This window comes from Rhinoraja longicauda, chromosome 24 (assembly GCF_053455715.1).
Source record: "Rhinoraja longicauda isolate Sanriku21f chromosome 24, sRhiLon1.1, whole genome shotgun sequence".
Taxonomy (NCBI): domain Eukaryota; kingdom Metazoa; phylum Chordata; class Chondrichthyes; order Rajiformes; family Arhynchobatidae; genus Rhinoraja; species Rhinoraja longicauda.
Window position 1 is genome coordinate 30096137 of NC_135976.1, and position 14602 is coordinate 30110738.

Sequence of the window (14602 nt, forward strand, 5' to 3'; positions counted from 1 at the left end):
GTCTGCAGGTTAATTGGCTTGATATAATTGTAAATTGTCCCTGGTGTGTGAAGAAGGATAGCCGTGTTAGTGTGCGGGGATCGCTGGTCGGCGCGAACTCAGTGGGCCGAAGGGCCTGTTTCCGCGCTGCATCTCTAAACAAGGGCTCACAGGCTGAAAACAGGCTTTTTGCTCTCGGCAAGGCCACCAGCATATTCAAGTACTATCGCACTACCCTATCATTCTAAGGGGTCTATCTACAGGGAGTGGATGAGAGAGTGGGATAACATAGAACTAGTGTGATGGTCAGCGTGGACTTGGTGGGCCAAAGGGCCCGTTTCCTATCTCTAAACTAAACTAAACTAAACTAAAACAAAGGTAGGTAGACACAAAATGTTGGAGTAACTCAGCAGGTCAGGCAGCATCTCGGGAGAGAAGGAATGGGTGACGTTTCGGGTCGAGACCCTCTTTCGGACTCATGGGAGACGTTTCGGGTCGAGACCCTTCTTCAGACTTCATTGTGTCTAGGTACATGTGATAATTAGATGAATTATCCTCTCATTCTAAGTTGCTCTGCGCACCAAGTCAGGTTGCAGTATCACGCTTCCAACACTCGAGGGCAGTAATGATCCATAGTTGCTCCCAAATGGAAGTTCACTGTGTGGGTTATTTTAAAGTTTAGTTTAGAGATACAGTGTGGAGATAGGCCCTTCGGCCCACTGAGGCCGTGCCGACCAGCAATCACCCTGTACATTACCACAATCCTACACACGAGACACATTTTACATTTATACCAAGCCAATTAACCTACAAACCTGCACGTCTTTGGAGTGTGGGAGGAAACCGGAGCGCCCGGAGAAAACCCACAGGGAGAATGTACAAACTCCGTACAGACAGCACCCGTGGTCAGGATCGAACCTGGGTCTCAGGTGCTTGAAGGCAGCAACTTTACCGCTGTGCCACCGTGCCGCCCGGGTTCTGATCAATCTAGGGTTGCCAAACTTCCTCACTCCCAAACAAGGGACAAAAGGTGACGTCACCACCCAGCGCCCCACGTAACCTCACCCAGCCAGCGGCCACGTGCTCCCGCTCCACCAACGGTGGCCGCCCGGGCCGGTAGTCGGGTTGCTGCACAACCTCCGTTAGGCAGCGCCCGGGCCTCCGGGCCTACACTGTCCAGGCCTACAGCAGCCCCCGGGCCTACAGCGGCCTCCGGGCCTACACTGTCTGGGACTACAGCGGCCCCCGGGCCTACAGTGTCTGGGCCTGCAGTGTCCGGGACTACAGCGGACCCCGGGCCTACACTGTCCGGGCCTACAGCGGCCCCCGGGCCTACAGTGTCTGGGCCTACAGTGTCCAGGACTACAGCGGACCCCAGGCCTACACTGTCCAGGCCTAGAGTGTCCGGACCCACAGTGCCCCCCGGGCCTAATATGGGACATGGGCGGTCCCGTACGGGACAAACCAATTTAGCCCAATATACGGGATGTCCTGTCTAATACGGGACAGTTGGCAACCCTTAGTCAACCCCACCCGTTATCCGAGCCCCCCCTTCCCCACCCTGCCAAGCCACACTCTGCGCTGCGCGCACAGACCGCTACTTACACGGGGGTCGGGTTCCCCTTCCCTGCACAGTCGATGATCACGTTGTCCCGTGGATCCACAAAGTACTCCTTTGGAGACTGTTTGGTGATGGTGGGAGGCTGTGCCACTGTGAGAAGCAGATTCAAGGAGAAAAGAAACCCGAATATCATCATCAAACGTGCCATAAATCTGTGGAATTCTCTGCCTCAGAAAGCAGTGGAGGCCAATTCTCTAGATGCTTTCAAGAGAGAGTCGGATGGAGCTCTTAAAGATAGCAGAGTCAAGGGATATCGGGAGAAAGCAGGAACTGGGTACTGATTGTGGATGATCAGCCATGATCACAGTGAATGGCGGTGTGGGCTCGAAGGGCCGAATGGCCTACTCATGCACCTATTGTCTATTGTTTATCGACAGGACAACACAACCGAAGTCTGAACCTTTCTCAAAGATAGACACAAAGTGCTGGAGTAACACAGCGGTTCGGGCTGCATCTCTGGAGAGATGACATGGATGGGTGACGTTTTGGGTCGTGACCTTTCTTTTAGTTTAGCGTAGCTCAGTTTAGAGCTACTGGGCCAGGAAACAGGCCCTTCAGCCCACCGGGTCAATTATAGTCGTTTTATTTTTGCTGCATTGTTGATAGATGTTGTCGAATAGGTTGCTGTTTAGTTTAATGTAGTTTAGTTTCGTTTAGAGATACAGCGCGGAAACAGGCCTTTCGGCCCGAGACTGCGCCGCCCAGCGATCCCCGCACACTAACACTATCCTACACACACTCGGGACAATTTACTTTTATACCGAGCCAACTAACCCACAAACATGTACGTCTTTGGAGTGTGGGTGGAAACCGGAGCTCCAGGAGAAAACCCACGCGGGTCACGGGGAGAACGTACAAACTCCGTACAGACAAGCACCCCTTGTCATGATCCAACCCAGGTCTCTGGCGCTGCAAGGCTGCAACTCTACCGCTGCGCCACCGTGCTGCCCTGGGATCCTTTTTTCTTTTTCCCTAGGGAGGAAGTGTCAAAGACTACAGGGCACAGGTTTAAGATAAGAGGGGCAAATGTCTGGGGCAAGATTTAACAGAGTGTGGTGGGGGCCTGGCACGCGCTGCCAGGGGTGGTGGTGGAAACAGATACGATAGTGGTGTTACAGAGACGTTTAGACCGGCACGTGAAAATGCAGGGAATGCAGGAGGGTTGCTAACTGTCCCGTATTAGCCGGGACATCCCGTAGTTTGGGCTAAATTGGTTTGTCCCGTACGGGACCGCCCTTGTCCCGTATTAGGCCCAGGGGGCGCTGTAGGCCCGTACACAAAAGGCCCGGCGTTGTAGATCCGGAGAGTGTAGGCCCGGACAGTGTAGGCCCGGAGGCCCGGGCGCCGCCTAATGGAGGTTGCTCAGCAACCCGCCTCCTGGCCCGGGGCGGCCACCATTGGTGGAGCGGGAGCACGTGGCCCCTGGCTGGGTGAGGTCACGTGGGGCGCGTGGCGGTGACGTCGCCTTGTCCCTTATTTGGGAGTGATAGTTGGCAACCCCTAGAATGGAGCGATTTGGATGGCGTGCAGGCAGAGGAGAACTAGTGCGAACAGGTGATCGATGGTGGTCGTTGGCTCGGTGGGCCAAAGGGCCTGCTTCCATGCTGCGTCTCGAAAACTAAATCTAAATCTACACCCTATCCATTATGATTTTGCGGAGGTTTACTCAACACATCATCTGAAGGTCACAGGCACAGAGAAACAGGCAAAACTTACATTGGCTCTGAAGATTTGCTTTTGTCCCATTGCAGGCAAATTGAAGGAAAATAGAGATGAGGAAATAAACAGGTTAGTAAAAAGAAACAAGAACTATGACCAACGTGTTGGCTATTAATATACAATTAATATATATACACTGATCATTAGTGATTGCTACTTGTTAATATGTACTGCTTAGTCCAGTATTTATATTAATTATAACATATTCATTAAAAACTACTTGTTAACAAAGCCTAGTAATAAATCAGTGAAATTCATTAAGATACTAATTCATTACATTCATTAATGTGCTAATAAGAAATTAAACAACGGCAGATGCAAGATATAAGAAATTAAAACACAAAGGGTTGGAAATATGTATACGGTCAGGCAGCAACAAAGGAGAGAAGAATCAAGTTTAGTTTAGTTTAGTTTAGTTTAGAGATACAGCGCTGAAACAGGCCCTTCGGCCCACCGAGTCCGCACCGACCGGCGATCCCCGCACACTAACACTATCCTACACACACGAGGGACAATTTTACATTTGTACCAAGCCAATTAACCTGAAAACCTGTACGTCTTTGGAGTGCGGGAGGAAACTGAAGATATCGGAGAAAACCCACGCAGGTCACGGGGAGAACGTACAAACTCCGTACAGGCAGCACCCCTCGTCAGGATCGAACTCGTGTCTCTGGCGCTGTGGAGGCAGCAACTCTACCGCTGCGCCACCGTTAATATTTCCGGTTGTTGATTGTTCAGTTGTTCTGACCTGAAACATTCTCTCTTCGCAGATGCTGCCTGACCCGCTGCACATCCCCGGAGATTTCTCTTTTTATTATATTAAAAAAGCGGTTAACATTATATAATTATGGGGTTATATAAAGAAATTATACATTATTTTAATATATTATATGAAAATGGGGTTGAGAGGGAGAGGTAGGTCAGCCATGATTGAATGGCGGAGTAGAATTGATGGGCCGAATGGCCTAATTCTCCTCTTGGAACATAAATTTATAATAGTAATTTTGATTATTGGAAAAAGTTGTGTTATTGCTGTAAATAACTTCTAAAATATTGGGAGCGAATAACTTTAAATCTGTTCATATTTGTATCTTCCAATAAACGAATGAATATACCATATACCACTTAACTGTTAAAAAAACTACCAATTAATACACAAATAAAAATGATTATGTCTACACAAATGAGCTCCTTGTTGTTTAACTGTTTGCCGGCATTGCTTAGTAATTAATATAAATGCTCGTTAATGTTTCCTCTTTGTTAATGCAAAGTGTTGTTGAGTTGGGTGGGAAATTGGCCTTTAAGGTGTTCTCTACCCAGTTGTCTCATCCCTCCCATTCACTGCCCACCATCGCAATGTCGGACGTACAGTACAACACTTACAATCGAGAGGGACTTCAATGGGCGTGACGTGTTGGCCTAGGGTCAAGATGAACAGCAATCCAAGCTGTGGTAGTCTTCCTTCCCTTGGTAGCATTTCTGCCGGTTAGGCGCTCCCCAGGTACACTGAAAACCCAGTGGTCCTCTGGGCTGGCTTCTCCTGGCCGACACCTAACAGTCAAACACGCAGCAAATAACTTGAACAGTCGTTACGCGTGGGAAAGAAATGCAGATGCTAGTTGAAACCGGAGATAGGCACAAAAAGATGGAGTAACTCAGCGGGACAGACAGCATCTCTGGAGAGAAGGAATGGGTGACGTTTCGGGTCGAGAGCCTGCTCCGTTCCGAAGAAGGGTCTCGACCCGAAACGTCACCTGCTCCTACCTGAACAGTCATTAAACGCATTGTGGCTTCTACAATGGTTCAATGGTTTCTTTATTGACACGTTGACTTTAGAGATACAGGCCCTTCGGCCCACCAAGTCCGCGCCGACCAGCGATCCCCGCGCACTTACACTATCCTACACACACTAGGGACAATTTACATTTTTACCAAGCCAATTAACCTACAAACCTGTATGTCTTTGGAGTGTGGGAGGAAACCGAAGATCTTGGAGAAAACCCACGTGGGTCAAGGGGAGAACGTACAAACTCTGTACAGACAGCACCCGTGACTGGGATTGAACCCGGGTCTCTGGCACTGTCCCTCCCCCACCCAAGTTGGTGTACTAGTTGCAGTTGTCTTGTTGTAACTCATTGTCTGTAACTCATTTTCACCTAGTCCACAGCTGACGATGGCCTGCTTCCTTTATCATTGTTACTTTATTTGCATATCTTTCATTCATGTGTTCTATATATTTCTACATCACCGTCCATATCTCTTGTCTCCCTTTCCCCTGACTCTCAGTCTGAAGGAGGGTCGCGACCCGAAACGTCACCTGTTCCCTTACTCCAGAGATGCTGTCTGACCCGCTGAATCACTCCAGCTCTAGTTTAGAGATTCAGCGTGGAAACAGGCCCTTCGGCCCACCGAGTCCACACCGACCAGCGATCCCCACCGACTAACACTACCCTACACACACTCGGGACAATTTTACATTTTTAACCAAGCCAATTAGTCTACAAACCTGCACGTCTTTGGAGCGTGGGAGGAAACCGAAGATCTTGGAATAAAACCCGCGCAGGTCACGGGGAGAACGTACAAACTCCGTGCTGACAGGCACCCGTAGTCGGGATCGAACCAGGGTCTCTGGTGCTGAGAGCGCTGTAAGGCAGCAACTCTACCGCTGAAACACCGTGGCACAGAAGCATGTCTACTTTCTACCCGAGGAGTCCAGGGTGACAAACCTCTTGGGGTTTCTCCTAATCTAGTGCTCAAAGGGCAGCTGTATGCTGAGTTTGCCCTGTGGCTTAAACCCACCCCCCAAAGGCCTGATATTTTCAAGTGTTTCACTTCAGCAGGTTTTACATGTGCTCCACCTGCCCCATGATTGATGCTGCCACTGGCAACTCCATCTCCCTCCATCCAAGGGACAGGTGTGCATTAATTCTCCGTTAGGTCGCCCTTTGTCCTCTGACCCTGGCGGCCGACTGCATCGAACATGCCACAGTCTGAGCTTTGTTTCCTTGCTGCCTTCCCCTCCTCCGTCACCCTGCCCCCCCCCCCCCCACCATATTTCCACTCGTCCAATGTAAGTCTGTTCACCCTCAACACTAAGGTCGGACAGATGGAAGAGGCAGGCAGCTGCCTTGACGACAATCATTTGAATGCTACATGGAAGTTACCGAGCATAGAAACATAGAAAATAGGTGCAGGAGGAGGCCATTTGGCCCTTCGAACCAGCACCGCCATTCATTGTGATCATGGCTGATCGTCCACAATCAGTAACCCGTGCCTGCCTTCTCCCCATATACCTTGATTCCGCTAGCCCCTATCTAACTCTCTTTTAAATTCATCCAGTGAATTGGCCTCCACTGCCTTCTGTGGCAGAGAATTCCACAATTTCCCACAAATTCTCTGGGTGAAAAAGTATTTTCTCTTCTCAGTTTTAAATGGCCTCCCCTTTATTCTTAGACTGTGTGGCCCCTGGTTCTGGATTCCCCCAACATTGGGAACATTTTTCCTGCCTCTAGCTTGTCCAGTCCTTTTATAATTTTATACGTTTCTGTAAGATCCCCGCTCATCCTTCTAAATTCCAGTGAATACAAGCCCAGTCCTTCTAGTCGTTCCTCATATGACAGTGATGTAGGAGAGACCTAAATAGAGTGGATGTGGAGAGGATGTTTCCACCAGTGGGAGAGTCTAGGACCAAAGGCCACAGCCAGAATTAAAGGACGTTCCTTTAGTAAGGACATGAGGAGGAATCTCTTCAGTCAGAGTGTGGTGAATCTGTGGAATTCATTGCCACCAATGGCTGTGGAGGCCAAGCCAATGGATATTTTCAAGGAGGAGATAGATAGATTCTTGTAGTACAGGTGTTTAGAGCTTTAGAGATACAGCACAGAAACAGGCCCTTCGGCCCACCGGGTCTGCGCCGCCCAGCGATCCCCGCACATTAACACTGTCCTCTACCCACTACGGACATTTGCCCAGCCAATTAACCTACAAACCTGTCGCGTCTTTGGAGTGTGGGAGGAAACCGAAGATCTCGGAGAAAACCCTCGCAGGTCACGGGGAGAACGTACAAACTCCATACAGTACAGCACCCGTAGTCAGGATCGAACCTGAGTCTCCGGCGCTGCATTCGCTGTAAGGCAGCAACTCTACCGCTGCGCCACCGTGCCGCCTTGCCACCGTGTTAGGGGGTTATGGGGAGAAGGCAGGAGAATGGGGTTGGGAGGGAGAGATAGATCAGCCATGACTGGATGGCGGAGTAGACTTGATGGGCCGAATGGCCTGGGTTTCTATTCCATGGAGCGCAGGGGGATGAGGGGGGATCTTATAGAGGTGTACAAAATCATGAGGGGAATAGGTCGGGTAGATGCACAGAGTCTCTTACCCAGAGACTCCACTATCATATGTGCCTCTGCCACCAGCCCTAACAGTGCGTTCCAGGTACCCACCATCCTCTGTGTAAAATGTCCCGGCCCTGCTCATCTCCTTTGATCACCTTAACGATGTGCGGCCCTGTTAAAGTAGGGTGGCACGGTGGCGCAGCAGTAGAGTTGCTGCCTTACAGCACCAGAGACTCGGGTTCAATGTTGACTACGGGTGCTGTCTGTACAGAGTTTTTGCGTTCTCCCCGTGACCTGCGTGTGTTTTCTCAGATTTCCTTCCACACTCCAAAGACGTGCAGGTTTGTAGGTTTAATTGGCATTGGTAGAATTGCAAATTGCCGCTAGAGTTTGCGTGTGTGCAGGATAGTTTTTGTGTTGGTCGACAGGGACTGGGTGGACCAAAGGGGCTTGTTTCACCACTATATCTCTGAACTAAACTACACTATACCCTCGAAGGTATCACAAAAGGCTGGAGTAACTCAGCGGGTCAGGCAGCATCTCAGGAGAGAAGGAATGGGTGACGTTTCGGGTCGAGACCCTTCTTCAGACTGATGTCAGGGGAGAGGGCGGGACAAAGAAAGGATGTAGTTGGAGACAGGAAGACAGTGGGAGAACTGGGACGAGGGAGAGGGAAGAGAGGGACAGAGGAGCTATCTAAAGTTAGAGAAGTCAAGGTTCATAACGCTGGGGTGTAAGCAGCCCAAGCGAAATATGAGGTGCTGTTCACAAGGTCTGCCAGGGTCGCCAACTGTCCCGTATTAGCCGGGACATCCCGTATTTTGGGCTAAATGAGTTTGTCCCGTACGGGACTGCCCTTGTCCCATATTAGTAGGGTTGCCAACTTCCTCACTCCCAAATCAGGGACAAAGGGTGATGTCACCGCCCCGGGCCCCCACGTGACCTCGCCCAGCCAGCGGCCATGTGCTTCCCGCTCCACCAATGGCGGCCGTATCCTTGTCCCGTATTTGGGAGCGAGGAAGTTGGCAACCCCTACAGTCTGCTGAAGACAAGAAGCCTTAATTGTGTGTCATCTGTGTTCAATTCCACATCAGTGGTTTTGTCAATCCACATCAGTCAAGTCAATTTTATTTGTATAGCACATTTAAAAACAACCCACGTTGACCAAAGTGCTGTACATCAGTTCAGGTACTAAGAAAAAACGAACATACAATGGCACACAAACATAACAGCACATACATAAACAGTTCACTGCGCCCCCTCAGAGGGCCTCAAACGCTAGGGAGTAGAAATAGGTTTTGAGCCTGGACTTAAAGGAGTCGATGGAGGGGGCAGTTCTGATGGGGACTTAGTACTGAGCCTGGAGATAACAACCTTCCTGTCACAAGAATATCAGTCAACACTTTGTCCCCCCCCCCCCCCCCCCACGCAGTCATCCAATTTTTGCTCTCCCTTGAGCTTCTTTTTGTCTCTCTTTGCCATGTTTGATTTGCTAAAATTCATCAAAACCCCTGCTTCCCTCAACCCCTTTTGTGCGACTCGGAATCACAGAGCCACACGGCACGAAAAACAGCCGCAGTTTTCCCGTGCTGACAACCTTTCCCTCCCAACCCCATTCCCCTGCCTTCTCCCCGTGACCCTGGATGCCCGCGCCCGGGCCCGATGAAGTTGTCTCGATCCGAAACGTCACCTGTTTCTTCTCTCCAGAGATGCTCCCTGGCCGGCTGAGTTACTCCGCCATTTTGTGTCTACCTCCGGTGTAAACCAGCACCTGCAGTTCCTTCTGACACTAATCAGTGCTTTACTGTGTCCACAATTAAATAAGTGCACGTGTAATTTACGAAGGGCTTAGCTCCTGCCATGTTCTGCGCAAACGTTCAGAGATGTGTCATCAGGTATTGCTTGTCAATCACTGCCTGTTTTAGGGTCATTTTATGGTCACTGAATAATTCCATAATCTAACCAATTTCATCAGCCATAGGAATCATCATGACAGGAACTGCCTTTCATTTTGATTCATTTTTATTACCATCCTCTCCTTCTCTTGTTTTTTGACGAGCTCTGCTTCTCTCTGAGGTTTTAGTGAATAGTGAACTGGGAAGGGGGAGGGGAAGAGAGGGACAGAGGAACTATCTAAAGTTGGAGAAGTCAATGTTCATACCGCTGGGCTGCAAGCTGCCCAAGCCAAATATGAGGTGCTGTTCCTCCAATTTCCGGTGGGCCTCATTATGGCACTGGAGGAGGCCCATGGGTTTTCTCCGAGATCTTCGGTTTCCTCCCACACTCCAAAGACGTACAGGTATGTAGGTTAATTGGCTGGGTAAATGTAAAAATTGTCCCTCGTGGGTGTAGGATAGTGTTAATGTGCGGGGATCGCTGGGCGGCACGGACTTGGAGGGCCGAAAAGGCCTGTTTCCGGCTGTATATATATGATATGATATGACAGAAACATACAGACAGCACCCGTAGCTAGGATCGAACCCGGGTCTCTGGCGCTGTTAGGCAGCAACTCTACCGCTGTGCCATAGTGTTCTTTTTACGTGGTTAGCTAAGAATATTGGTATTTCAAATAACTGGCTGCATTACTTGTGATGCCTGGAATTAATTGTACTTTCCATCAGAGGCCAATGGTAGAATTTCCTGCAGTAAGTGTCTTAACCCGTGCAGAAAGACACCAGGTTATTTATTTGTTCTTTTAAGTTTAAATCTTGCTGTTTCCAACTATTTTCACTGGTAGTATAGATGGTATAGAAATGGAACCATAGTGTCATCTGCCCTGGAGACAGGCCCTTCGGTCCAACTTGCCCATGTTGACCAAAATGCCCCTTTGTCACCAGTAAGACACAATTCTTGCTATTGAGGGCGTGCAGCGTAGGTTCACCAGGTTAATTCCCGGAATGGCGGGACTATCATATGTTGAAAGACTGGAGCGACTAGGCTTGTATACACTGGAATTTAGAAGGATGAGAGGAGATCTTATCGAAACGTATAAGATTATTAAGGGGTTGGACACGTTAGAGGCAGGAAACATGTTCCCAATGTTGGGGGAGTCCAGAACAAGGGGCCACAGTTTAAGAATAAGGGGTAGGCCATTTAGAACTGAGATGAGAGAGAGCTGGATAGAGCTCTTAAGGATAGCGGAGTCAGGGGGTATGGGGAGAAGGCAGGAACGGGGTACTGATTGAGAATGATCAGCCATGATCACATTGAATGGCGGTGCTGGCTCGAAGGGCTGAATGGCCTACTCCTGCACCTATTGTCTATTGTCTAATGTCTATAAAGTGCTGGAAGAACTCAGCAGATCTGGCAAAATCTGTGCACAGAAATGGACGGACGACGTTTCAGTCTGACGAAGGTGTCCGACACGAAAGGTCCCCTGGCCATTCCTTCCGCAGGTGCTGGCCGGCCCACTGAGTTCCTCCAGCACTTTGCGTTTTGCTGGAGATTCCAGCATCTTCAGATCCTTGCGTCTCCACCACCTCAAGTCACCAGGATGGACATTCAAAAAATTGGTTTGTGTCACGTTAACTATCCCTTAGGCAAGAGTCTGAATAACTTGGACCGTTGGAATACCATCATTCACACAATCCCCACAGCACTTTAAAATGCAACGGAGAGAAGTGATTCAATCAAGTCTTTAATTCAACTCCAGCAGGATCCGACTCAGGCCAGATCAGTCCCACTGTGAAACGCAAAGCTCAAACATCTTGCCTACTTCTTTGTTTTAGTTTAGATACAGCGCGGAGACGGGACCTGTGAGTCCACACCAACCAGCGCATTAACACTACCCAACACACACGAGGGACAATTTACATTCATCACAAGCCAATTAACCTACACACTTGTACGTCTTTGGAGTGTGGGAGGAAACCAAAAATCTCTGACAGAACCCACGCAGGTCACGGGGAGAACGTACAAACTCCGCACCCGTTGTCAGGATGGAACACGGGACTCTGGCGCTGTGTGGCAGCTGCTCGACCGCTGCGCCACCGGGCGGTTTGCCATTGTGTACCTGACTGCTTAAGATCCCAAGACCAATTAGTATGTATCCAAGTCCGCTTAACGCAGTCCCTAACACAATTCATTCAAGCTTCTCACGAAATAAACGTGCGACTTACAGTTCCCGTGGAGCTGGTTTAAGTTGAGCGGTGTTCCGTGCAGTAAATCATACAGCTTGCAGTCTCTTGCCTTGCTGCTTTATAAAGCTGAGCCTTGCCAGAGAGCCTGGGGGATGCGTCTGTGCTAGACAGGAAACCAACTATTAACTGTGAATTTCTATAAGAAATGGCAACATGACAAAGATTCCACCCTCAGAGAGAGAGAGAGAGAGAGAGACATAGAGTCACACAAGTTGGAAACAGGCCCTTCAGCCCAACTTGCCCATGTCAAGCAAGATGCCCTATCTACACTCGGGCAGAACAGTGTGTGTGCTGAACATGCCAAATTAAACTGATCTCATCTGCCTGTACATGATCCACATCCCTCTATTGTACGAGTATAAGAAAATAACTGCAGATGCTGGTACAAATCGATTTATTCACAAAATGCTGGAGTAACTCAGCAGGTCAGGCAGCATCTCGGGAGAGAAGGAATGGGTGACATTTCGGGTCGAGACCCTTCTTCAGACCAAAGAAGCCATCAGTGTACAAAGAAGGGTCTCGACCCAAAACGTCACCCATTCCCTCTCTCCAGAGATGCTGCCTGTCCCGCTGAGTTATAAGCACACGTTGAACACTTTTTTCTTGTTTATCATGTTGTTTACAGAGTACGATGTTTGCATATTCTGTTGTGCTGCTGTAAGTACGAATTTCATTGTACTGTTTAGTTTTGTTTAGAGATGCAGCATGGAACCAGCCCTTCGGCCCACCGAGTCCGCAACGATCAGCGATCCCCGCACACTAACACTATCCTACACTTTCTAGGGACAGTTTACACTTATGCCAAGCCAATTAACCTACAAACCTGTACGTCTTTGGAGTGTGGGAGGAAATCGAAGATCTTGGAGAAATCCCAGGCAGGTCACGGGGAGAACGTACAAACTCCGTACAGACAGCGCCCGTAGTGGGATTGAACCTGGGTCTCCGGTGCTGCAAGCACTGTAAGGCGGCAACTCTACCGCTGCGCCACCGTGCCGCCCTTCTGTCTGGGACATCTGACGATAAAACATTCTTGACTCCAGACTCTTGAAGGCAGGGTGAGTGAGGGGCATGTTTACTGACACGGGAGAGACAGAGAGTCAAAGGGCTTTGACGGGATGTTGCTCTTGCTGGGTTAAAGCTGTCCATCCGTCTAGACAGGCCATTGTCACCACAGAACCGCTTGGCCTCCCACAGACTGCCATATGTCTCCAGCCAGCAATCAGCAAAACCCAGCAGCCTGCTTCACCAGGCCCCGACCCCACTTGCAAGCAGAGTCTGACAACGAATTAGGATAGATATCCAAAAAGCCACACAAAAGTGAGGCCAGCACGGTGGCGCAGCGGTAGAGTTGCTGCCTTACAGCGAATGCAGCACCGGAGACCCGGGTTCGATCCCGACTACGGGTGCAGTCTGTACGGCGTTTGTACGTTCTCCCCGTGACCTGCCTGGGATTTCTCCGGATGCTCCGGTTTCCTCCCACACTCCAAAGATGTACAGGTATGTAGGCAAATTGGCTTGGCATAAGTGTAAAAATTGTCCCCAGTGTGTGTAGGATAGTGTTAATGTGCAGGGATCGCTAGTCGGCGCGGACTCGGTGGGCCGAAGGGCCTGTTTCTGCGCTGTATCTCTAAACTAAACTAAGCTGAACTAGACACGTAAATGCTGGAGTAACTCAGCGGGTCAGGCAGCATCTCTGGCGTGAAGGAATGGGTGACGTTTCGGGTCGAGACCCCTCTTCAGACTGAGAGTCAAGGGGGAGGGAGACTAGAGAAATGGAAGGGTGAGGTGGGAAAACGACAGATCAAATCTCGAATCAAATTCCAAATCTCGAGTTATCTGCTGTTTTCACAACTTACCCTTCCATATCTCTCACCGGTCTCTCACCATTACTAACCATGAATCTCAGCCTTAAAATATCCACTGACTTGACATCCACGGCATTCTGTGGCAATGAATTCCACAGATTCACCACCCTGTGACTAAAGAAATTCCTCCTCATCTCCTTCGTTAAGGTACGTTCTTTGATTCTGAGGCCGTGACCTCTGGTCCTAGACTCTCCCACCAGTGGAAACATCCTCTCCACACCCACTCTATCCGGTAAGTATCAATAAGGTCCTCCCTCATCCTTCTAAACCCATATTGCTAATAGGTTTAAAAAATATATATTGCTGCTGCAAGCAAAAGGATCGATTGATGGGAAGAGAAATAGCTCCCAAAAAATGTCTGGCCTTCCATCAAATTAGTTTGATGCCAGATTGCTGAAACCCCCCCCCCCCCAGCAGACTTGACACCATCTGGTGGGCAGGTCTGTGACTAGCTTCAGCTAGCAGAAGATACTTGAGGGAGATGCTAATATGAATTGGCACCAGTCTACTTTACAGATCCTACAGAACTTAACACATGATTTGGATCCGAACAGAGTTGAAACATTTGCATCCTCTTGATCCTTAGAAAGAAAAAAAAATCTCTAATTTCAAGTAATTCCATTCCCTTCCCCCCCCCCCCCTCACCCCCCTCCCCCCCTCCCCCCCCCCCCCCCCCCTCCCCATCCTAGTCGGCCTGCTAGTTTATAAATTCATAGGTTTTGGCAGCAGAATAAGGCCATTTGGCCCTTCAGCTCTACTCCATCATTCTGCTCCTGCCTTCTCCCCATAACCCCTGACACCCGTACTAATCAAGAATCCGTTTTTCTCCGCCTTTTAAATATATCCACCGACTTGGCCTCCACAGCCGTCTGTGGCAATGAATTCCACAGATTCACCACCGCAGTTTACACTGTTCGTATCCCTGTATCGATTTGTTACCGCCTC

The 14602-nt window shown here is 49.5% G+C and overlaps 1 protein-coding gene across 16 annotated transcripts in view; it reads right to left on the minus strand.

Moving 5' to 3' along the window:
• The window catches only part of nfasca (neurofascin homolog (chicken) a), a 180438-nt gene that overhangs the window by 105316 nt on the left and 60520 nt on the right, over nucleotides 1-14602 (minus strand). For 10 of the 16 annotated variants that reach the window (XR_013548864.1, XM_078420937.1, XM_078420935.1 and 7 more), the window contains 4 exons: nucleotides 11772-11895; nucleotides 4703-4870; nucleotides 3317-3334; nucleotides 1585-1690 (listed from right to left, as the gene is read on the minus strand). Coding sequence is in view for 15 of the 16 variants with exons in the window: in XM_078420937.1 (XP_078277063.1) it covers nucleotides 1585-1690; nucleotides 3317-3334; nucleotides 4703-4796 (218 nt within the window). In the remaining variant the exon portion in view is untranslated. Of the gene's footprint in view, nucleotides 1-1584; nucleotides 1691-3316; nucleotides 3335-4702; nucleotides 4871-11771; nucleotides 11912-14602 lie in introns of all 16 variants that reach the window. The other 6 variants (XM_078420945.1, XM_078420948.1, XM_078420951.1 and 3 more) reach the window with 4 other exon arrangements.